At 39.4% G+C, this 26,080-nt stretch overlaps 1 protein-coding gene across 18 annotated transcripts in view; it reads left to right on the forward strand.

Annotated features, from left to right (window-relative positions):
• LOC116041151 (unconventional myosin-XVIIIa-like) overlaps window positions 1-26,080 on the forward strand; it is a 175,157-nt gene that overhangs the window by 132,079 nt on the left and 16,998 nt on the right. For all 18 annotated transcript variants that reach the window (XM_031287023.2, XM_031287024.2, XM_031287029.2 and 15 more), the window contains 11 exons: window positions 290-444; window positions 1,371-1,494; window positions 2,607-2,714; window positions 3,238-3,330; window positions 4,698-4,808; window positions 6,312-6,416; window positions 7,847-7,993; window positions 10,972-11,085; window positions 16,418-16,534; window positions 21,264-21,347; window positions 25,586-25,723. In XM_031287023.2, coding sequence (XP_031142883.1) covers window positions 290-444; window positions 1,371-1,494; window positions 2,607-2,714; window positions 3,238-3,330; window positions 4,698-4,808; window positions 6,312-6,416; window positions 7,847-7,993; window positions 10,972-11,085; window positions 16,418-16,534; window positions 21,264-21,347; window positions 25,586-25,723 — 1,296 coding nt within the window. The remainder of the gene's footprint in view (window positions 1-289; window positions 445-1,370; window positions 1,495-2,606; window positions 2,715-3,237; window positions 3,331-4,697; window positions 4,809-6,311; window positions 6,417-7,846; window positions 7,994-10,971; window positions 11,086-16,417; window positions 16,535-21,263; window positions 21,348-25,585; window positions 25,724-26,080) is intronic.

The following is a 26,080-nucleotide window of genomic DNA, read 5'->3' on the forward strand; positions in this document are numbered from 1 at the left end:
TTTATATAATATGGCGTCAGATTTATGTCATATGTTAGATATAATGAGCCGATGATGCCAATGATGTATGTGACCACTGTAAATTACATGATAACTAAAATTACAATTATTTATTAAGCGGTTGTAATGTGAATGTAGTGTATAGATTATATTTCTGCCTGGATGCCTCCTTAAGTCGTTACACATTGCATGACATTTGTTGCTGTGCAATTCCCAGCAACTGGCTTTTCATCGTGTTGAAAAGTTTTCGTCTCCAGTTCTGATTTGTCGCGTGAATGCGTTTGCTCAGATCACTGACCTGCAGGCCGATAACGAGGAGTCCCAGCGAAACATCTCGCAGCTGAAGAAGAAAACCCAGCGGCTCACGTCTGAACTGCAGGACACCAAACTTCACCTGGAGGGCCAACAGAGCCGCAACCACGACCTGGAGAAGAAGCAGAGGAAGTCAGTACACACACACACACACACACACACACACACACACACACACACACACGTTTGTTTTACTATCTTTGTGGGGACCCGTCATTGACATAATGCATTCCCCCTTACCTTAACCATCACAACTAAATGCCTAACCTTAACCCTTACCCTCACCCTAACCATAACCTAATTCTAACCCTAACCTAGCCCTTTAACCTTGTGGGGTCCAGCATTTTGGGCCCCACAAGGCTGTGCAGACCCCAGAAGTATACTGTATTCCCCGGTTTTTGGACCCCCACGAATAGTAAAACAAGCACACACACACATATACACACACACACACACACACACACATAGATACACACACACGTAAACGCACGCACACACACACACACACACACACACACACACACACACACACACACGTACACACACACGCACACAAACACAGAGTGAATGTTAGTGCAGGTGTCTGTACATTCTCGTGACTCCACACAGTTGTATTGCATCATTCTGTCGTGTTCCTGCATACTGTGTTGCTGTAGTAACAATAGTAAACTGTAAGGAAAGAAAAACTATATTGTGTTCCAGAGTGTTTATATCATCATGCTGTGCAGACAGAACAGACAAGTATCCAGCTCATTTGTACTGCAGCTAAACTTCGTGTGTGTGTGTGTGTGTGTGTGTGTGTGTGAGCGTGCGTGCGTGCGTGCGTGCGGCTACTATCGAGGGACATGCTCCGTAGCTGTATATGTGTTGCTGAATATGCATGCTATATTTAAAGCATGTAGGATCTTGTTCGTGGCCAGCTCAGCCCATTTTTAAGATTTATTAGATTTTTCCAGCAACGTTACATTTTGTTTTGGGGATTTTGCTTCTCACGTGTCATCAGAGTAGCAGTAGTTGTTAACAGTGCTAATCAGAAGAGTGTGTGTCGGTGTGTGCAGGTTTGACAGCGAGCTGAGTATGGCCCAGGAGGAGGTGCAGAGGGAGAGGAGCCTGAGGGAGAAACTGGCCCGAGAGAAAGACATGCTGGCCGGAGAGGCCTTCAGCCTCCGACAGCAGCTGGAGGTTTGTGTCACGAATCCCTGATATGATGGTTTTTTGAATTTGAAACAGGGTGGAATTTTCCTCTCTGTGGTGTCTATTTATAGTTTATTTTCATGCCCGGCTAGTGACAAAAGTGGAACCACCCATTGATTTATTCATCCAGCTGAATCAATGAGTTACATGTTCCAAAAATAGGGACTATCATTATGCCTATGTACGTATTATGTAACAGCCTAAGGTGTAAAAGGGCTTGTTAAAATGACTTCCAGTTACTCTGTTCTGAAGTGACATTGAATTTTTCCATCTTGGTGCTCATCACATAAGGTTCCACAACCAGTTAGAAAAGAAATATAAAAAACTCCCTACATGTCTCCCTAAAGGACACTTTCTATATGCGCACAAATCATCAAGTTAGGTAATCTCCAATATCTCTGTGACACTTCCTCCCACCCTCTGTCTGTGTTTTTAGCCTGACAGCTAACAGCTGGGTCATTCCAAAAAGGGCCTCTTTGCGATCGTAGCCCTTCCAGAAGCTTAGTGATCCGGCCTGAAACTTTTCTGAGACCTAGCACAATAATACCAGAACGATAAATCCACAACTGAACAGCTACTCTATACATTTCTGTCAGATTCAAATTTTGTTTAGTTTTTTCTTTTATCTTTATAGTCATATAACAGTTCATACATTCATGTGACATCCCTGCAGCATACATATTCTGATAGCCCAGGTTCTCCTGAAAAAAATGATGTCTATAACTTGATTGTGCATAACAGGGTTGAGTGTTATACAAGCATTATTACACAAGGAGACCAGGCAAACCAAAGATTAGGAAAAATGGCTTAGACCCCTAACCTCTTTTATTTGGTCTGTGGAAACTTGTGGATCTTGATTACATCTATGATAAAGGTCTGTAGGTTTGCAATGCACCTGTCCACACAGCATGAGTTTGTAATTATGAGTTTTAGAAATATTTTTCTGTGTGTACACCTTGTAGCTACCTGCTGAGCTGAGGAAAAAATTGCTCAGCCTTCCCTCATCACGTGTATGTATGTCTGTTACTGTTCCATATTCACACTGTCACTCCCCCCCCCCCTCTCTCTCTCTGTTGTGACTGTATTATTCTGGGGTTCAGGACAAGGACCTGGAGGTGTGTGCAGTCAACGTGAAGCTGGAGCAGCTGGACGCCGAGCTGCACGACCTCAACTCCCAGGAGTCCAAGGATGAGGCTTCTCTGGCCAAGGTCTGCTTTCTTTCTTTCTTTCTCTATCTTTCTCTTTTATAATTCCTCTCTGCATGTTATTGTATTTATTGCTGCATATTGCATTTTTGCTATAAATCTCTTTGTACAGAAACTATGTACAGAGACTCGCAGAATGATATCTCTCAGCGCTACAGCAGCTCTATTAGCAACACAGTTAGTCCAGACAGCCAGTCTGTTATACAAATACAGGCGTACAAATACATACAAGATCTCAGGTTCTGGCCGAGGTTTCTGCCTGTAAGAAGTTTTTCCTCACCACTGTCGCACCAAATGCTTGCTCTTAGAGGAATTGTTGGGTCTTTGTAAATTATAGTGTGGTCTAGAACTACTCTGTCTGTAAAGTGTTCTGAGATAACTCCTGTTGTGATTTGACACTATAAATAAAATTGAATTGAATTGAAATACACACCCACAATAAAATGTTTTAACTTCTAGTCAAGTGAACAAGCTCTATTTTTTTTTAATCATATTTGCTATTTGTATACTATATGTAATGATCCAGGTGAGGAAGCAGCTTCGCGACATGGAGGCCAAGCTGAAAGACCAGGAGGAGGAGCTGGACGAGCAGGCCGGCACTATCCAGATGTTGGAGCAGGTACAGCCTGAGCAAAGTGCTCCTCTCACAATGTTTTTGTAGCTTTAAATGAATAGTTTACCCCAAAATGATGATTGACTACATCCACATAACTGCCCATGGCCTCTACTTGATAGCAAGCTGAGTGTTTTCTCAGAGTAACACACAAACACTAACAACATGTCCTGATAGTGCTGGGAACTCTACACCACTGCTGGTTGTGATTTGAGGGTGTTGTGAATATTTATATTTATATATTTAATATTGAGTTCAAGTTTGACTAAAGCATCACAGCCGTTGCCAGCTTTCTCCAGCCCGGTGTCTCTGTGTTCACTGAGAGTTAGACTACTAAAGGCTTAATCTGCTTTACTATATGATAAAGTCAGATACTAATATCATTTACTGTATGAACATGCCTAGTCCAACATTTTAAATTAATTTGGGAAATATGCTTTATTATTATAAATATATGCTTTCTTAAAGTTTTTTTTTACTTTCTTAAATATCTCATGGGAACGGAGCTGGAGTCTGGAGAGGGTTAGCCTAGCTTAGCATAAAGACCAGAAGCAGGGGAAACTGGCTAAACTTACCAACCACTCTTGAGATGACTAATTAACACACAATTTATACACAAGCAGAAATGTAAAAATCTGATCAGACACCAAACCACTGCACAGCGTGGTTAATAATACTAATCTCTGGAAAGTTATCACAAATATTTTTGCACGTCTGATTAGAGCTGGACAATGTGGTTGGAATTTGTATCATACCATTAATAGTATTTCCCTGATAGCTACATTTATCATGACATGGCAAATACAGTATATTGCCGAGTCGCATATGAATATGAAAACGTCTGTAGAACTTTACTTGGAAAATTCAAATCAACGGTGTGTGAAGCAAATAAACACAAATATGATTGTATTGTCCCATTACCATTCCACTGAAAATTGATAGATGATAATAATGATTTCTCACCCAGCTTTATTTTGGATGTGAACATAGTGTGAGTTAAGGGATACAGGACAGAAGCTCAGAGCAACATATGGGCTGGACAGCCACCAGAGCCTGACACAGATTGGGAAGTTATCCACGATCACCATGTATACTCTAGTTGTATTTATGTATCAAAAACAGTTCTCCACTCCAGCAGTAGACTGAGCTGTAGCGATGCTCCCACACAGAAACAGAGTGAGCCTATCTCCCTGTAGTCCTTCCACTATGAGAAGATATCAGAGTTTGTTAGCAACACAGAGAACAACAGCAAAGCACTGTGGACATATGCACACCTATGAATAATATATGAAAATAAGGTTTGAAATCAGAAAAAGGGATCCTTTAAGCCAGGGGAGAGCAGAGATGATGTACAATGCGTGTTTGTCTTTCAGGCCAAGCTTCGTCTGGAGATGGAGATGGAGCGCCTGCGTCAGACTCATTCCAAGGAGGTGGAGAGCAAAGACGACGAGGTGGAGGAGATCAGGCAGTCCTGCAGCAAGAAGGTAGGCAGCTTCATTACATGTACATGCACACATTTTAATACTGGTATTTAGGTTTGCAATAGAGCAACAAATGAGATGCTGAATACAAAGTCCCTTTACAGCAGGGGTCTTCAACGTTTTTTAGGCCAAGGACCCTAACCTGAAAGAGAAACGGAGCAGGGACCCCCTACTACATATATTGTATAAAATTGAGTTGCATAATAAACTGGGCCTTCAATAGCGTGTAGGGTGGCCTAAAGCAGAGATCTTCAACAAGGGGTCCGTGACCCCTAGTGGGTCCTTAGAGTTGCTGCAGGGAGGGGTGCCACCAAATTATTGTTTGATGGTTAAAAACCATCTCTTTATATTTATTCTTTTTATTAAAAACAATAGTTATTATTTTACATGTCTGGAAGAGCTCAGTTATAAAATTGTCAAGTCATACTTTAGTTGCTTTTTGTGAGTTGCTATAAATGTAACTGATTGTGTTAAATGGGCATATGATTTTGTCTCTTATCGATTGCAGGCCCCTGAATTGAATCGAATCGAAATTGTATCGTGACAGACTTTAAGATATCAGCAAATATGGTACCATTGTCCAAAGAATCAATATAATATTGTATCGTGATAAAACGTGTGATTTAAACCCCTATTTCCAACTGTTTTTATAATTGCATTTGTTAGATTAAGGTCCATCATGGAAACTATTTGACTCTTTCTTGAGTCACATTAGTTAATATGTCAGCATAATGGCTCCCATTGGTGGTTGAACTGTCTCATGATGTTATTAAGGTGGATGTGAGTGTTTGTGTGTTGGTTTATGTGTGGGTGAGTGGGTGGTTTGCTGGTGGAATCTGGGTGCATCTTTGTTGCTGTTACTGCTGTTTTGTATTTGCTTGGCCGTGGCAGTGCTGACTGCCCTCTACCAGGCGAGCCCTCGTTAGCCCACGCGTAATTAGCTTCTTCTACACTTACTCCAGCTGGGAGCACGGTCACTCCACTGTGTCTTCCAGAGACATTTGATGTAGTATTTGATGATGGATTATGCTGAATAAATCCATAAAGGAAGCCCTATAGTATTGTCTGTGTAAATTGGACAAATCCATGAAGGAAGCCCTATAGTATTGTCTGTGTAAATTGGACATTGTACCTCAATGCAGAACCTTGCTCATCTGTATGCATCCAAAGTATTTCAACAAACAAGCTGCTGTAGACTGGTGGAGCTTCTATGTTTTTACAGCCAATGTGATCATCAGATATGGATATATGGCTATTCAGAGTGGTTTTACACATATTTTTTGCCTTTTGGTACTGTTTTATTATATTGTTTTCAGATTGATATGGTATTTCCTTTTTTATGTATGCAAATACATGAAAGAGTGACAATAAAGGCAGTCTTGAATCTTGAATTTAGAAGTCAAATCTATATATGGATTATTGGCATAGGTCAGCAGCCATATATGCTCTACTTTCTCTACTCCTGTGTGATCAGACAGAACTCTGGGTGTTTTTGTGTGATTCCAGCTGAAGCAAATGGAAGTCCAGCTTGAAGAAGAGTACGATGAGAAGCAGAAGGTGCTGAAGGAGAAGAGAGAGCTGGAGTCCAAGCTTCTGTCAGCGCAGGACAAGGTAACTACACTTACTAGAACTTGAGATGTTCCCGTGCCAGTATCAGAAAAGCCTCCGATACCGCCTAAAATGCTGGTATCGATATCGGCGAGTACTCAAGTTCATGCACCGATCTGATACCACGTAGTTTAGCTCTGAAGAAAATCTACTTTAAAGTTTATTTATGTTCTTTTTCCGTTATGACTCGCTGTCAAAACTGGATAGTAAAAGAAAGTTCTGTGGCATTCATTGTTTGTGTTTGTTCATGTTTCACAAAGAGTTTACCTATAAAGATAGCAATCATATCACATCCATACAGGGTTAGTAGTATAACGCTGTTAAAACATAATAACATACAGTTATAGTCAAAAGTTTGGACACGTTTTCTCATTCACTTTAATGGGAAAGCTTGTCCAAACTTTTGACTGGCACTGTATATGTATTTTTTTAACACACTGGTATCAGATCGGTACTCGGTATCGGCCGACACGCAAGTTCAGGAATCGGTATTGGGAAGGAAAAAATGGTATCGGACTATCTCTACTACACGGTGTGACGGCTCTCAGATAGAACACTCTAAATGGGGGAATGTGAGGTGCAGTCTAAAAGCTAGAGTGCTGCTGTTGCTGCTGCTGCCAAGCTGTGTGGGTGGACACGTGGGAGTTTTATATGATTGAAGTGAGTTATTTCAACTGACTGAATCAAATATTTATCTGACTTTGCTGACTGCAATTAGAGAGCCATCAGCCGAGTTCAGACTGACATGGAGAGAACAGAGGAAGAGCGTGGCCCGCTGCAACCAAAGCAGTCACAATACATGAATATAAAACATTATGAGCACAGCCCACATAATATTCACTCGTTGGTCACGTTGAACCCAATGTGTGCACTTCCCCAGCGGAGTTTTGTGTAGTGACATACCCCGACATGAAGGTCTTTTTAAATACCAAGACCTCAACAGAAATTGCTTCCCTGATTTTTTTAAATTCATTTTTATGAAACAAACTAGCTGCCCGATTCTCTCACTTTTAAATAAATTCACAGACTTACTCTTTTTCAGCCATCTAATCTTTCCAATCATCGTGAACATTGTAAATATTGTTTTTTTATAAATTTGGGTAGAGGTAGTAAATAAGCCCTTTTTTAATACACACACTACTGTTAAGGCACTTTACAGTTATTGTTATGTCGGTTAATGTTTACTGATGCTGTTTACAGGTTTGTTTAAATTAGTAATATTCATCACAATTGGTTGACAGAAACACAAAATAATGGCATTCCATCTATGTTGTATTTCCATCAATAAGACAAACACTTAAACTGTGTGTGTAAATATAACTCAAATGTATTGGTGTATTGGTACAGAATGCATTTGGCCTTTAAATGGTAAAATGGAGTCAGTCCCTGATGTATCAGTTGAGTCACCAAGCCTAACTGTGCGTGTTTCCCAGGTGAGGACTGGTGACGTCGATGCTGAGAAGCGTCTGAGGAAGGACCTGAAGAGAACCAAGGCTCTGCTAGCTGATGCCCAGATCATGTTGGACCACATCAAGAACAACGCACCCAGCAAGAGGGAGATCGCCCAGCTCAAAAACCAGGTACAACGAACCCAAATCATAAACATATAGGCTTAATATATATATATATATATATATATATATATATATATATATATATATATACACACAGTACCAGTCAAAAACAGTCAAGACACGCTTTCCCATTCAAGTGAATGAGATAACGTGTCCAAACTATTGACTATATATATATATATTAGAGATGTTCCTATACCTGCCTAAAATGCTGGTATTGGTATCAGCGAGTATATGCACCTATCTGATAAAATCTAATTTAGCCCTGAAGAAAATCTACGTTAAAGTACTGTAGTTTATTAATGTACTTTTTCCGTTATGACTCGCTGTCAAACTGGATAATAAAAGACAGTTCTTAGGTGGTTATTGTTTGTGTTTGTTCATGTTTCACAAAGCGTTTAACAACAATGATAGCAATCATATCACATCCATACAGGGATAGTATTATACAGCTAGGGTTGGGTACCGAAACCCAGTGCTAATACGGCACCGTTGCCCAAACGACCGTTATTGCACCGCGGATTTCGGTGCCTCATTTCGGTGCCACTTAAATGCCTTCTGCGCTGCTCTCTGATGCTCTGAAACAGACGTTAGAGGCAACAGGAGCATCACTGCACGTGACGCTAGTTAACACTTCACTTGACAGCAGGTAACGTTAGCCTACCGTTAGCTATCAGCTGGATTAAACACGGTTGCTGACAGCTAAACGGTGTAAAGGGTGTCTGTATTTCACTGTAGAGGATTCCAACAGTGTGCAGCTGCCGTTGTCGGAAAAACAACACAGACGTGGTGCGTTCACTTGAAACTAAGGGTGCTCCGATCAGGATTTTTGGGGCCGATCACCGATCACCGATTGCTGTGAGCCGTGTCGACCGATGCCGATCACCGATCACCGGGTCTATTTGAAACCTTCTATTTATCATGTCATATTTATCATATATTAATTTTAATATTCTTAACAACAATGCATAAGTATTAAAATTAACAGAAGATAATGTATTGTGAATTGTCAACGGTTTACTTTTATTGACAGGAAACATTCCACTTCCTCTGTTAGAAACACACCTTAAACAGCTTAGAGCTTAACATATAGCTAAAGACTTATTCAGAATAAATTACAAAACAACTGTCAGTGTGTTCTTCAGTGTGTCTTTAGTGTGTTCTGAGCAGGAGGGGGCCACTTACATTTTTTACCAGCCACTTTTTCCAGAATTCAAATTTATAAAAGAGAGTGCACTATCATATTTTGAATTGCTTTATTAAATTATGTTTTATTATTAATACATATTTTATTAATATAATGTATTTATTATGTGTCAGTAGCTTGTTGATCTTTACATTGTAAGTTCATTTCCTATCCTGGCCTGGGACACACATTCATACGGTTTGATAAAGGACTTATTGGACTTTAACTTATCATTGATTTTACAATAACGAGTGTAGCTCATGGATGTATGAAGTGTAGCTGTCCTCAATTTAGGTCATCCTGTACGTCTCATCTCCGGTTTTTCCTGCATCCACCGTGTGTGTGTGTGTGTGTGTCTCGTCGGTCGCGGGGTAGAACTGAGCAGCAGAGAGCCAACAGATTTAAAACGGCAGCAGCTTTCAAGCGACTTAAACATCGTTACAGTCTACATTGACGTTAAAATGTAAACAGGTTGGCAGGACGGTCTGAAATGTTTTGCACGGTCTTTCGCTGTATGTTTTGTCAATGCGCCACTTGTTTGAAAAGTACCTTCTCTTTTTCTTTACTTCGCCCTCAACAGCTTGTACATCCATAGCTACTGCTGACTCCGCGGCGGGCCTCTTAACACCGGGGATATGTCGCCACATTTTTTAACAGATAATTTTCCTTTCGTCTGTACCTCAGCTCAGCTAGCTAGTTACACGGCGTCCCGGACTAGCGCTGAAAACTAGCTACTCGACTATGCGTGGTCAAAGCCCCGGCTGTGAACGGTTTCATTTCCTGTAAGTTCTTCACAATAAAAGTCCTCCGTTATTTTCGTATTTGAATGTTTTTATTATGAAGCAGCAAAATCCGGAAATGTTAGGGATTCATTAGCAGTAACGTAACGTGATTCCTATAAGCATTGTGCATTGTTACTTAGCAACAGCATTCTTTGACAAAATCTGGTTGGTGTGTAATTTAGCTGCGTATAGAACATTTTCTCACGAGTAGTGCGTCATCTGATCGGCCTATCTGATCGGCCTTTATGGAGACCACCGATCAAACTATTTAAAGCCTTTATCGGCCGATAACGATCGGTTCCCGATCAATCGGAGCACCCTTACTTGAAACTAGTAAGCCTCGTGGTGCATTCAAAGTTATTGTAAAATACCCTATTCCCTATTACCCTATTTTTTTAAGTATCGGTTCAGGCACCGTTTAGGCACCGGCACCATTTTAAAAGTATTGTTTTAGCACCGGTATCGGAAAAAAACCCAAACGATACCCAACCTTATATACAGCTGTTAAAACATAATAAAATAACAGTGGTATCGGATCGATACTCGGTATCTACCGATACGCAAGTTCTGGTGTCAGAATCAGTATTGGGAAGCAAAGAAATTGTATCAGAATATCTCTAATATACATATATATATGTGTGTGTGTGTGTGTGTGTGTGTGTGTTTTTATGTAATATTAAAAGTGTGCTGAATGATGTCAGTGTATGGTGCCCATGGATGTACAAACAGCTGAATCTCTGGATTACTTTGATTATTCTCAGGTTTTGAAGTTATTCTTTGATTTCTTAGTGGATTTATTAATGTTTATTTGCGACGGACATCAGAATAAGGATATGCTCGGGAAGTGTAAGTCATTAAAATATGTGCATTATGTCTCTTGGTGTGGATTTGACTGAGTTCTAACTTCAAGGTTCTGGGACAGAATCCATTGATAGTATGGTAAAGTGAGTGTGCATGTTGGTACTCTGAGCTTACTGAACTGATACATTTTTCTTCCATTTCTGTGTCCCTTCCAGCTAGAGGAGTCTGAGTTCACCTGTGCGACGGCAGTTAAAGCTCGTAAGTCCATGGAGGTGGAGATTGAAGACCTGCACGTTCAGATGGATGACATCTCCAAAACCAAACAGGCGGTGAGTACAGCTCTCTGGATCCTACTCTCACCATTTAAACACGTTTCCTGCAGTGACGCAACCACAGGGGGCAGTTTTGATTACAAAAAAAAAAAGTATGATTAGGTTTACTGCAAGTGGATGTTAAAGCAACTTGGGAAACTTTGATTTTTTTTTGCAGTTCCAGAGTGTAACTCACTTCTACACCACTGTGGTAAATATGGACAGCTGTACCCAAGCATTTGTTATGATTACATTATTTGTGATCAAAAAATAAACTTAAGAACTAAACGTAGGACATCAGAGGGAAAACCAGAAAAAATTTACTCCAAGAAATATGATCCAGTTTCACCAAATTAAGTGGCAGTGCCTTAAAACGTTACGCACTTCTCCCAGGAGATGGTACCTGCTTGCGGTAACAGGGCGTGCATAGGCCTGTAACAATTATTACATAATTGTCAATTATTTTTACATAATTGACGTTTCTTTGTTTAACCGCAGTTAATGTTAATCATAAAAGTAATTATTGGTCAGACTATATATTTTTTTATTATTATTTAAATTGTTATTTGTCGGCATTTGACCCTATACACGTTCACAGCAACAACAATGACAAGGGGGGAATACAGTTAGAAAAAAAAAAATTCTGATAAAGAGGCGTGGTTTACTTCCTAGTCTGTGTATTTGTGTTATTACATCATCTGGGTCACATGACAGTGATATATAACCAAAAGATGTATCCTGGAATTTGTTTAAAACTTTAATTTTGTTTAAAAAAAAAAAAAAAAAGGTAAGACATGAATAAATATTTTTAAATTTTACCAAAAGACACAATTATATTGTTAATGGCAATTATTTCTGAGGCAATTAATTGTATAGCAACATTTTGAATTGTTACAGCTCTAGGCACGCAGTGAAAACGACCTGTTACAAGTCAGTGTAGCATCCAAATGATTTTAAATCTATTACTTTGAGGTAAAATAGTTACATAATGTTGCTTAAAATAGGATGAAACAAGTTAAAGCTGTCACAATATTTGGAAAATATCCTCAGTGGTGATGACGTAGGTTGTGTTTTTGAGGCTTTTATAAGACTGCACCATCTGTGGTGGTAGCAGGGCAGCAGGAGATATGTCAAATCCTCGCCTTCAGCCACAGATAAGGGGTCAGAGGGCACACTGGTCCCTCAGAGCCCACTTCCTTCTTCATTTTCTGCTTCTTTTACCATACTTAACAACTCTCTGGGGTAGGATCTTTATTTCTCTGCAAAAACATAGTTTTCTCTCTTTATTCTATCTAGACCGCTTTCTTTACATCTCAAGTCTAATCTCAGCCTCTCCTATTTTTTTTTGGACTGATATATTATCTGTTCTTTTGGCATGACTTTTCATCTTACTCTCTGTATCAGTGAGGTTTAGTCTCGCATTGTCAGACCTTCCTCCACAGTGCTGCGGAGGAGGGTCTGGCTAGTCCACACAACATTACGGGATGGAAGAAAAACGTGCTCTGGTTTATTGGCATTTCTTTAAACCAATCACAATCGTCTTGGGCGGTGTTAAGCACTGGAGAAAAGCCGCGGTACTGCTGCAAAATAGCCTCAGGGAGGAACTTGTTTTGGTGGAACATTTGTACGTTCAGAAGTTGTTTTAGTCGTGCAACAGAAAACTCAGATTGGACAGATAGTCTAGCTAGCTGTCTGGATTTACCCTGTAGAGATCTGAGGAGCAGTTAACCATAGTCCTCAGAAATCCACCAGAGTTTAGAACGGCAACACAAAGAAAGAGGAAGGTGACGGGCATCCAGCTGAAAATGAGGGACATCCTGCAGAATTTCCAGGTGCACCGGAGCAATCCCGGAAATGAAACGTCGTCAATATAGACTAGTGAGGATTAACGTCCTTTTGCTTTCCCTCCTGCCTGTGAAAGAGAAATGACTGACTGTTCAAACTGGTTTGAACATATTGCTGGATGTAATTTGAATAAGACGGGGCATCTTGTAATTTTTTAACTGCATGTTTTAGAAAGGTGAATATTCTGTCCACAGTGAAGGGAAGGGTAAAGGTAATTTTGTCAATGCACAGGTGTGGGTCAGGAGAGGAGGAATGGATGGCTGTATAGAGGAGGATGTCTGGATGGATTTGGCGTGCCTTCAATTTCATTTGTTTTTCCTTTTTACCCTCTAAACTAAGATGCTGCAAATAAGGATGCATATGTGTACTTACTGAAAATGTTACCGTCAGCTCCTTTCTGAAAGAACTCCTGTTTTTTAAATGAACTGGAGATAAACTAACTGCTCTTTGGAATTGCTTAGTAAAAGTCAACTTAGAGTATGATTGTGCCACAAGAATAATTACAGACTTTGTTGGTGTTCAACTACAGTTATGATAAATTAATACATTTCATTAAGACTAATTACACTGCAATACAATGACACAATAGTGATGTTTCCATCTAATTGTCAAGCGAATTTTAAGCAAACTTTTAAAGTCGCAAAAAAGAAGAAAAAAAAGAAAATGTGAATTAGAAGCGTTTCCATCAACTGGTTTAGAGCGAATAAACTAGACTCCGTAAAGCGTAGTTTCCTCACAAGTTGACGTTACGCATGGTTGTAGATAGCAAACCGGCCTGCTAAATCAAAGAGTTTAGAAGCTAAGTTCTTTGGCTAAATGGAGAGAGGTAGCATTGTACAAGTTGGCCACCTGTGCAGAATACAGGGTTGTGGCAGAGACATTTGGTGTCAGCGAGACAACCGTTCACCGCTGTGTATACTCAGTGTGCAGGGCCATACGATTCAAGCTGTTGAACCAATTTGTCAATTTACCCGACATGGCTGAGGTGCAGGCAATAGCGCACCGCAACTCCACTACGCACCTTGTGCAACAAGTGTACGGCGCACTGGATAGGACCCATATCCCGATCCTTCCCCCATCCGATGGATACCTGGACTATAGTCATGCGAGTTACATGTTTGCTACGTCACTACTTATTCTGCAAAGCTGAAAATGGCAAAAACCACCTCAAGCGAGTGTAAAAACTTTTTTCGAATTTTGCTGTTTCTATCATCATTTTCTAATGCAATACTTCAAAATGTGCATAAAAATACTGTACGTTGATGGAAACATGATTAATGTGTATTGATTTCCCACGTGCACACGTAGGCAGTGGTGGAATGTAACTAAATACATTTACTCCAGTACTGTACTTAAGTCCAAATGTTGAGGTACTTGTACTTTACTTGAGTCTTTTCTTTTCATGCCACTTTCTACCTCTACTACATTTCAGAGAGAAATGTACTTTTCACTCCACTACATTCATCTGACAGCTTTAGTTACTAGTTACTTTACACATTAAGATTTTTGCACACAAAACACATGTAGTTTATAAAATCTGATGTTTTATTATAAATGAAACTAGCCAACAATAAGGGCTGGTTTTAATATTCAATGGAAAGATTATTTTCCATTGAATAATGAAGTTCATAAATAAGTGTTTTGGCATGGCTGGCCGAGTGGCTCTATATCTATGGTATGGGAAAGGGGATTTAATTCTTGCATGTTTTGTTGTGTTGTGCATGATCAACCCCCCCCCAGGTCAGCTTTTGGTCCTGTATTGTTTTGTTTTTTTCACAAGCCATGCAGGGCTTCATCTCAGCTATAATTTTGGTGTTGTTCTGTGGAGAAGTTTAGAAACGTATTCCCCTTTTGAAAATACAGGCCGTGGAAAACAAATTTAGCTTATTTCTTTACCCATAATGCATGATCCGTTTAGTAGAAGGTGGAAAAGGAATGTTAAAGAGATAAGATGAACGTGTCACCAGCTGCTCGTTTTGCAAAGGTGTGTTTGAGGACGGCCTCTGCAGCACACATCCAGCCTGCTGGGAACTGGTGACAGAAATGGTTATTACATAAATGGAGGCTTTTTTGATGCCGCCTCGGCCACATCATACGCTGCAATTCAACAAAGGTAAAATCATGCAAATGACATTTCTTTCAGATGGTTCGCCGTTCTCCCGCCGTTCTCCCGCCGTTCTGTCGCCGTAATTGCAGTGTTTTGAGAAAATTGTCTCGCATGTTTTTCGACAGCTTTATTTTTCCAAAGAGAGCCACAGCAATCTGAGAGAGAGAGAGAGAGAGAGAGAGAGAGAGAGAGAGAGAGAGAGAGAGTCAAAAACAAAAGAGCCGAGTTGCGTAATTGGGTTGAGATTGCACTGACTGCCTATTGTTAAATGTGTTAAATGAAAGTTTGATGCTTTTGACTGTCACCTTTTTTTTTCTTTTTTCAAGCGCCCATCATAATATTTTCCCCTATGCTGCAGAGCTGCAGCCGCTGTCAAAGCTTTTATCAGTACTCAGTGAGGCCAACTGTGACTTTAAAAAAGGAAAGTGTGATATGTAAATGAATTTGCCCCAGATTTCACACAGATATTTTAGTTACTCAAGTACACCTTGTTACATCTCAGCAGTGGGTGGTATTAATAAAAATAGATAAGGAATAAAAAAAAAAACATTCCCTTATAATCCAGATCCTTAATCTTTTGATTCGGTGATTTGGGTTCATTCTACGTCCTGTTTGGACTGTTTCTTAATGCCACAGTGTCAGCACTCCTCATCTACTCGCTATGTGCAAATGGCTTCATTTTTTTACATAGTCACATTAGTCATCATTTCTTAATACATAACCCCGCACCGCCGACCTCTGTCCCTCCTTTTGTGTATTATCCCAGTCATTACAGAAATAGGATTACTTCAGTGCAGTGCCTCCCCTCAGCTGAAGGTACAAGGCAGTTGCTGCTAGCTTTTAGCCTCTAATTGGATGTCTGGGTTATGTCTGGGACCTTAAATAACTGCTGTTGTGCCCTGTGATAAGAGCAGGGCTGTTTAGGGGCTAATAGAGGCACTTCTCAGAGAAAAACCTCTGCTGTGCATAGAGTGGCACATATACAAAGTCAAAACACAGCTCCAGACTACAGTGTTGTAGTCAAGACCACCTAAACCGAGACCAAGTCATCACCAAGACCAGAGTGTATGGAGACCAAGACTTTGAGGGGTCTAATTGCGATTTCTTTCTGCCAGATATTGCGATTACAATTCGATTTGTGATTTATTTATTTTTAAGTTTAGCTAAAGTTCAATATTCACGGTGTAACAGATAAAACATGTCATGGAGCATTATAATGTTCATGTTGCTAATTGTACGTTTGGTATAAAACTTTTAAAAATAAAATAAAAAATCACAACAAAAACCCACTCTTGTATTGCCAGGGCAGTGGCTGTCATTTAGAAAGCGAATAGCCAGTAGAGTGTGTGATGTATTTCCAGCCCAGCGTGGCTGATTGCCTTGCTGTGTGTGTTCCAGCTGGAGGAGCAGCTGAGTCGTCTGCAGAGGGAGAAGAACGAGCTACAGTCCAGGATGGAGGAGGACCAGGAGGACCTCAACGAGCTGATGAAGAAACACAAGGCCGCCGTGGCCCAGGTCTGCTTTCAACTCTTTCTCTCTTTCATATTCCGCAATTATGGCTGGGTATCGTTCAAATATTTTCAATACCGATACCAATAGCGTAAATTTGATACCGGTTCCTAAATTATACTTTTTTCAATACCAGTTTTTATAAAACAAAAAGAAATTACAACATTACGACACAAATCTTTTTGTTTATTTTTCCAGTTCCTACTACCCGAGCCGAGTTTTTCCTGCGTTTCTCTACGAGGTGTAACGTTAGACAGCCAATCAGCAGCATTATTAGATCTTGTTAGGAGCATGCTGCATGCTGATTGGCTCACTGATGCTGACGACATTTACTCCTTAGGTATTGAAATTGGGTATTGAATGACGAGGAATTTTTCGATAAGCAATACTTTAGAGGCAATTCAGTCGGTGCCTAAAAAGAATTGAATTCAGTAACCAGCCTTCACCAGAATAACTGTATCACCTGAAAATAACATTTCAATGAATGCTACCATTTTCTTAAGCAGCTTTAATCTTTAAATGATCAATTATTAGATTCAAAATGGAACTACAATTTATTTTTACAAAAATCATTTAAAAGAAGGCTTTTAAATGTTACCTTTTGTTAATCAACTTGGTAATGTGTCTGCCTATTATAAAAATGATTTACTTGCATCTACATACATTTACAGTTTCACCAGTTTTCAACATCGCTTTAAAGCAACACTGCGTAACATTGGAATTTCTTTTGTGAGTAGCGCCCCCGTACAGTTTCAGAGTGTAATTCAGGTGTCAACACTTACCGGTATTTTCCACCGAGCGCGTCTGCACTGCGTTCCGGAGGCGTGCAGGGAGCTAGCAATCGCAGCCATTCAAGTCAATGCTTGATATTCCACCAGCCGCGACACGGCACGTCCCAGAAGTATGCGTGAAGCGGCTCTCCGCTCTGCTAAAGATACCCGCCAGGTCTATTTTCACGTGAGCCGTGGGGCATTCAGGCAACCAGGCAGGAAGTAAAACAGCGAGACTATCCAGTCAATTTACCAAACGATGCCCCCCACCAATATCGTATATGTCGGCATAGAGTTTAACTGAAGTAGTGCTTGGAGTGGAAGGTAGATACTAGCTTAAAAAACACGTTATTGTTCTTTCAAGTACTTGTAGAGACAATAAAATCTGCAAGTCAGTCCGACACTTCCGGTGTTGTATGCCGTGTGGTGGAGGACGGTACAAAACCGAGGTGCAGCCGGAATGCAGCACAGACACGCCCAGTGAAAAATCAGGGTTAGGTTTCCCATTCTTCATTGCAGCCGAAGAACCAACCTCAACAGAATTTAATGGCATATTCTACCACTATAAATTAGAGCCCGACTGATATATCGGCCGATATTAGGCATTTTCCGAACTATCGGTATCGGCATTTATAATGGCCGATAATTTTAATTTTTTTAATTTATTTTTCATCATCATTCGTCATTCATCAGAATAATTTATAATGACAAATGAATGATTCTGATAAATGAATATTTAAAAAATAAAATAAAAAATGTTCTGAGTGTTGGCGTTGCATAGTTTGTCCACCAGAGGGCGCTCTACAACGTCCCTGTTGGTAACACTCACTTTTATTTTTTTATTGTGTTTTTGTTCAAAGGACTTTAAAGGTACAATATGTAACTTTTCTGCATTAAAATGTCTAAAAATGACCATACCTGGTTATATATTTTGTTGAGTTGTGTAGTTACACTATCCCAAATGTTTCCATCAAATGGCAAACCCAGAGAAATCTGTTATTTTATTTTCAGACACGTCACGTTTCATTTAGCTCATCGCCCGTCAGTGGCGTCATAACCTTTCACCATCTAGCCACTCGTAACTTCTGTCAAGACATGGGCACCCAGATGCTACCTTCGAGAGTAATTGTAAATCATACAATGTCACAGAAAAAAATACTGGTAACACTGCTTTTTCTGCCAAAATGCATCATTTTGTGATTAATAACATGCCACTTTGCAACACAGTAATACAGCAGAAACCTTATTTATTGATACATATCAATATTAATCCAGCTTAATGTTACTACAATGTATGTGCTGGTTGACAAGTAGCTAATATTAATGCTAGCTAATGCTTGGTGGATAACATCATAGGGTTACAACATCGTTCAACATGCTCATCAAGTTATTAGTAGTATGATTGTTTTGACCATGGATAAAAGCAGCACTGCGCTAACCCACGAATAAGTTCATTGGTAACGTTGACGTTAGCTGTATAGATAGACGATTAATCTAATGCTAATTTAGCCAGCTAGCACACTCTGCTCTGCCTGCCTCACTCCCCCGGCACAAAGAGACATCATTCATAGAGGTCGACCGATATGGGTTTTCTCTGGCCGATGCCGATCTTTAGAAATCAGGGTCAGCCGATTGCCGATTAATGCTGCCGATTTATTTTGGCCGATATTTGGCCGATATGTGCTTGTTTTTAAACCTCTATTTGAAAGATAAAATGTAACACTAATATACACAGAATTTCTCAACAAAAACATTTATTGAACACTTCACCAATCTACACTTTGTAGCCTATACTTCATTTAAAAATGTATAATGTAAAAACATACTGTAGCCTATATTCTATAAATAATGTATGAAAAATATATAAAATAAACGAAACAGGTAAGAAGAAAATAAAATTGTCAAATGAACCTTTCAATGAAAAAATAAAGGTAATGGCTGGTAAGGCTCTTAATACATCCATGGTCTGGGCGCGCTGTAAAAAATGTCGCCTATTCATGTTTTTAACACTAGGCTGCCCGCAGATGCGCCTGCTTATTAATCAGCTTGATATTGGCCGATGCCGATTATGTAAAAAATTGCCAAAAATCGGTCGATTAATCGGTTGACCTCTAATCATTCAGGATGATAGCTGACAAGACAGCCGGGACATGTAGCAATAGCTAGTTATCGTTAGCCCCAGCACCGGCTGGGGCTAACGATAACTAAGTTTGTATTTTTAAACATTTTATTTATCAGAACTTTAATATATTTTGATGTTCCTCTGTTCTGTTGTGACAATAAAACAAACAAGTTTATTTTAAACTGCATTATCATATTATTTTAGTGAAGTCTCATAAATAACTACAGATAACTAATGTTAGGGAAATCTGTTTGTTTTGTTATGCGTTTCTGGATTTTTAAAAAATATATATATTTTGCGTGTCAGGATTTAAAAAAAATATATATATTTTGATATATCGGAATATCGCATTTTTAAATCACCAAATATTTGTATCGGTATCAGCCTCAAAAATCCTTTATCGGTCGGGCTCTAGTATAAATCACGATTACATGCTTCTAAACCCAAACTACACAACTGGACATGTTCCTTAACCAATGTGATCTGGAATTGGGGAGAAACTAACAACATCGGCAACCGAGATAACAGTTTTCCCCGACAGCATGTAGCAGTGGAATGACTGTTACGGAGCTTAGCAGCAAAATCATCAATAATGCTTCTTAACCAAAAACTACACAATCCAACATGTTTCAACAAGAATATGATCTGAAAATTGGAGAGAAATGATTAACAACATCGGCAACCAAGAGTGTATGTGAAATATAAAGACTGTAGTAACGTCTGTTGACTGGTGTTGAAACCCAAGTGTTGACACCTGCGCACACAGTTTGCCTGTGTTGATGTCGACATGTGTATCGGGCAGATCTAGGATCTACCTTTCTTCGTCTCTGCCGGGAAGTCCGTACAGGCTGCTGAACCCAGTTCCTTTGCCTGCTCGCCTGGCTCCGGTGCTGGCACGACACTAGCGCTCCCTGCTAGTATGAAATGAATCTACAACTAATACTGTACAATGTAATGTAAATAAAACGGAATCATCCATCATAGAACAGATGGATGACTTTGACTAGCTGGTGTATAATTTTTAATTAAAAAAACATATCAGCGAGCTGATGTGTCAACATTACCCCAACTACACACACACACACACACACACACCTCTATACGTAGTCAGGCCGGCATGTTCCACATACTGTATCATGTTAAAAAGCAATCCCAAGTTCATTTGTAAAAGGTAAAATCTCTGGATCAAGCTTTACATTGAATTGTTTCAACACGTCCATTCCTGCCAATTGAGATATTTTTGAAAAGTGGTATTTGGCTAGCTAGATTAGTATAAATATAGCTGTATATGCAGGTGAACAGCAACAGCAAGTGGAAATGAAAGTGGAGTAAAAGCGCTTCCTTTCAATTTCTGATGGAATGATGAGTGATGTGCTTCCACTGGCTCCAAATGAATCCATCTTTCCTTCCTGTCTAAACTGAAGCAGCTGAATTCCCCGTGGGACTCGCTGTAGCAGAGTGCTTCATCTACCGTGAAAAAAAAAAAAAAAAAAAAAAAAAAAACTCGTCTCAGATATTTCACACAGGTCACATTGAAATGAGATTTATTGATATGCTTTTAGCAGACTAGAAAAACCTTCCCAGCAGATTTATTTGTCTAGGTTAATGTCACTGTGATGTCATCAACGTTTACTGCATCTACATGCTATATTTTCATTGTTTGGCATTTGATGGATTTAGTTTTTAGGATTTTAGCTGTATGTTATAGTCTGCATACTGTATCAATGATGTACTGTATAAATAAAATCCGTATTCATTCTTCCATCAGATGGAATAAAAGAAAACCATGTTTAATATCACTGATCACTGACTTTGCTTCTGTCCTGTGTTTCGATGCTTTCAGTCAGCCCAGAATCTGGCTCAGATCAGTGACCTACAAGCCCAGCTGGAGGAGGCCCTCAAGGAGAAGCAAGAGGTTCAGGAGAAGGTAGACGCTGTTTTTTTTTGTTTTTTTTTTGTTGCTCTTAGCATACCCTTATGACAAGGACAACCAGTTAAAATCTGCAGTCGGTCAGAAAGCACAGTAGCACGGGCAGGGAGAGACGTGTGGAACCAGTTGGAGTTCAAACCCTATGTCGTCTTTAAAAAGTATCCGTCAGACCTGAGGAGGGAATTAGTAGGACTGGAATCCAGACCTGAAGTCATGTCACATAGGGCTTTTGATTGATGCTCAGTATCTAATTCTAAAACAAAATTATTAGTTTATTCTAATAAAAATGTGTCACTGATCTCCCATCTTCTTTGTATTGCTGATAGGGCTGCAACTAACTTATTTTCATTGTCGATTAATCTGTTTTTTTCTCAATCAGTGTTTCCCAAAGCCCAAGATGACGTCCTTACATGTCTTGTTTTGTCCACAACTCAAAGATATTTAGTTTACTGTCACAGAGGAGTGAAGAAAATACATTTACATTGAAGAAGCAGCAATCAGAGAATTTTAACCTTTTTTTTTTCATAACAAATGACTCAAACCGGTTATCAAAATAGTTCATTTAATAGATGACAAGTAATCCATTAATCGATTAATCTTTGCAGCTCTAGTTGCTGAGTAGCTAGGTTCCAAACCAAACTGACCACCAAGATAACATGCTGTCATGTAAAAGAGGGACATTTCTTTTTTCGAAACTGACGGCTATACCATTGTTAGACTATGAAGTCTTGATTCATAAAGATCAACAGATAATTTAAAAATAATTAATAATATAAATAATTAAGATAAGGTTTTATGCCCTGACAACTGTCATTTACATTTTCCAATTCTTTTTTAAAAAGATAAGCTACATGGTATCAAGTGCAATACAGATGATCAAATTTAAATAATCTGTTTAAAATCTAATAAAAATTAAAAAAAAAAATACTGGGAGAATCACGGATCCTACTTTGATTTAGAATCGAAATTTTGTGACACCCCTACTTTTCAACCAAGCAGGACAATCATTTGCTGTTTCCAGCTTATTAAATGTGAGTATTTGCTACTTTTCTTTCATTTGATGATAGTAAACTAAATATTTTGGGGTTCTGGACCGACCCAATCTGAATATGTTGCTTTGCGCTCTGGGAAACTAAGATGGGCATTTTTCATGTTTTTTTTGCAGATTGATTGCAGAAAGAGCTCATATTAGAAATTGTCAACATATGATGACCCTATGAAACTTTCATTCTCATAATGCAAGCCCTTCCCTTTCTTGACACAGAGAAGTTTCCAAAGGTTCCTCTGCTGCAGTGTCAGTGAAGAATCCCTTTTACAAACTTACATGAATGCATAGTGCTGCCTCAGCCCATTTTCTGTCTTTTCACAAATACAACCCTTGATGTAATTGATCTGTCATTCAAGCAGGATTGGCACTGGCAATATGCGACACAGATGGCCAACTTGGTTTCCCAACTCAGACAAGCAATAATGCTGAACATGCTCATGCTGTCATCCTCGTAATGACTGCTGCTGCATAAATCTTTTTCTCCATCAGACTGTACCTGACAAATCTAACCCAGCCAAGAAGAGGGGGACAGTAGACTCTATCCCCCCTTCACCTGAACAGGGGATATCATGTCTTTGGATGACCCAAGCCCTGCATTCTCCATACAATGATACTATCTAAGACCTCAATTCCAAAGCAATTATCTCCACTGAGAGCAAGAGACAATCCTACATCTTCTCTAAAGCTAGAAAGTTGTCAGCCATACCTCTGCATTCTTTACCTACCTCGCCAGTTGCCTTCCGTTATTTTAAAGTAGCAATATCATGGATAGTAATTTATCAGAATCTATCACTAGGATTGGTTATCATTCCAAATTCATACAAACCTGTTTTGATTCAGTACAGATACCAAATTGTTGCATAAATACCTTACATTGAGCACTATACATTTTTTTTTATAACAATAGTAATTAAGATCCTAATCCATCAAAGTTTGATATTATTCAGGGAAGAGATCAACATTTTAAATTTTTTTTCAAGTGAGGTGACACCACTCATGTTTTTGTGTTAATTACAGAGCTGGAGTCAAGATGGAGTTAGCCTAGCTTAGCATAAAGACTGGAAGCAGGGGGAAAGAACTAGCCTTGCTCTGTCTGAAGTTCAAAAATACACCTACCTTCCTTTTAAAACTAACTAATTGAAATGTAGTATCTTGTTTAATTAATCCGTACACAAACAGAAATGTAAAAAGGACAATGGATACACCATTGATCATCAAGTCCAAGTTTACTATATTTGTCTTGGGGTGGTTTTGCCTAGGCTGGTTATGTGGAGTTTACGTGCTGATGAACTGATATGCCAGATCTACACAAAGCTTGAAATTCAAAGTACTTCAAATGCTCTACCTTGGGCCATTGTGACCCAAGAGGCTTAACGTTTCATAATACAACTAAACACAGCAAGGGAGTAGCTCCAGCAGTCAGAGAAGAAGAATGTATTACTCAAAACAACTTCCAGAGTGACTGTTTGGAGTGAAAAAGACTTAAAGTGCTCATATTATGCTTTTTGGCTTTTTCCCTTTCCTTTATTGTGTTATATATCTTTTTTGTGCATGTTATAGGTTTACACAGTGAAAAAGCCCAAAGGGACTTACCATCTTCCAGAGAAAACACTGTTCACAAACTGCTCCAAACAGCTCTATTGTAGTTCAGCTTTTACTTCCGTGACGAACGTGCGTCACTTTGTAACACAAGTTATAATGCTTGCCTAGCTGCTAGCATGGCACTCCCTCATGCTCTGCAACTGACAAGCTAGCAGTACTTACTGCTCGTGGGCGACTCCCAACAAAGATGGTATACAGAAGTGAGATGCTCACTCTGTAGCTAAAACAGAGAGCTCAACACAGGGTGAAAAGAGGAGCTGAAGCAATGTGCAGTACAACAAATATGTGGTGTTTTCTGAAACTTAAACCACATAAACCTATTCTGGTACAACCTCCCCAATACAATTATGAACTTGAAAATGAGCATAATATGAGCACTTTAAGACTTGTGTGTGGTAAAGTGCTGGGAGTGTAGTCAATTGTGTGCACAGTTTTCTTTTTTGGACCAATAATTACAATTTCATTTTTGTCCTGATTTAGTTGGAGGAAATTTTGGGTCTTCAAAAGATTGATGTCAGAGATGCCGTTTTTAAGGGAATAAAGGGGCTCAGGTCATAAGGATCAACAGCTTCTTAGAGTTGGGTTTTTATCTGCATAGCAATAAAAATCGGTACAATGTAGGGCTGGGCGATATGGAGAAAATCAGATATCACAATATTGTTGACCAAATACCTCAGTGTTGTTATTGCGACAATATTGTAGGGTTGACAATTGGTGCTTTCACAAAATATTTTCACAATTAGCTTTTAGATAAATAATCATCAATACTGTGTATATAATGAGTAAGTGGTTAAAGGCAAATAATAAAACAGCTAGTAAGTCTGGTAAGTTCAGAAAATAACATCACTTTACTGTAATGCAGCCTTTAAAATAAGGAAAAGACAAAACTTAAGCCATTTACGATATTACAATATCCAAAATGTAAGACGATATCTAGTCTCATATCACAATATTGATATAATATCGATATATTGCCCAGCCCTAATACAGTGCTTTCAAATGATGGCAGTCGCAACAGAAAGACTGTAGAGAAGTGCACCCAGGACAGAGCGTAAAAACAGCTGTCCACAGAGTAAGTAATTATTGTAAACATGACGCATGGTTATTTTACGGGATAGATCAACCCATATTAGACCTGTACTCACAGAGTTGCTGCGTGATATCTCTGCACCCAAGTAGCAGTTTTTCGCCTGTGCTTCCACCCATTATAGTCCCAAATCAATATCTGCCTAGGAAATCTTCTAGTCTTAATCTGCATTGCTATTTGTACTTGTTGTGAATATGCAGGCCACAAGAAGTTTTTTTTTGTTGTTGTTGGCTCACTTTTACTCATGACATGCTAACCGGCAACAAAGGATTCCATTCACTACGCTAAGCTAAGCTAGCGGCGGCGCTGCCAGACTAAGACAATGCATACACTGAGACAAAAATGCGTTTGCCCACCTATATAAATATAGAGCAGACGGTGAATAACCCTATTTCAACAAACGGTGGCGTATTCCTTTAAAAAGCTCAGATTTTAGTCTAGCCAACAAGTGGCACTCACAAGTATAGTAACATAAATATATGTATGTTTTTGTTGTAGGTGCAAGCCCTCCAGAGCCAGCTGGAGTTCCAGGAGCAGTCAATGGTGGAGAAATCCCTTGTCAGCCGGCAGGAGGCCAAGATCCGTGAGCTAGAGACCAAGCTGGAGTTTGAGAAGACACAGGTCAAACGCCTGGAGGTGAGAGCTTAAGACAGGTGGAGGAGTGCCAGTGTGGGTAGGCAGTTGGTAGAGGAAGCTCCAGCATTTAGAAAACCTGGGAAGAGGTTGGTGGGAGGGTGAAATGTGCTGCTGGGGTCAGAGATCCACTCCAGAGACAGAGAAAGGTTATCATAAACCGAACATAAATACAGTACATGTACTGTAGTCAGATGTAACCATGCCTGCTTTACTTTGTTCTCTAGCTTGTCTTACTCTCACTTGACAATATAATTTATTATTGGGTCATTTATCAAATTATTTTCATATTTTGGCTGAGACAAAAAGCACAAGTGTAGGATAAAGGTTACCATCTGCACACTCCCAGGGAGAAATTGA

Source organism: Sander lucioperca, chromosome 5 (genome assembly GCF_008315115.2).
Source record: "Sander lucioperca isolate FBNREF2018 chromosome 5, SLUC_FBN_1.2, whole genome shotgun sequence".
Lineage (NCBI taxonomy): Eukaryota > Metazoa > Chordata > Actinopteri > Perciformes > Percidae > Sander > Sander lucioperca.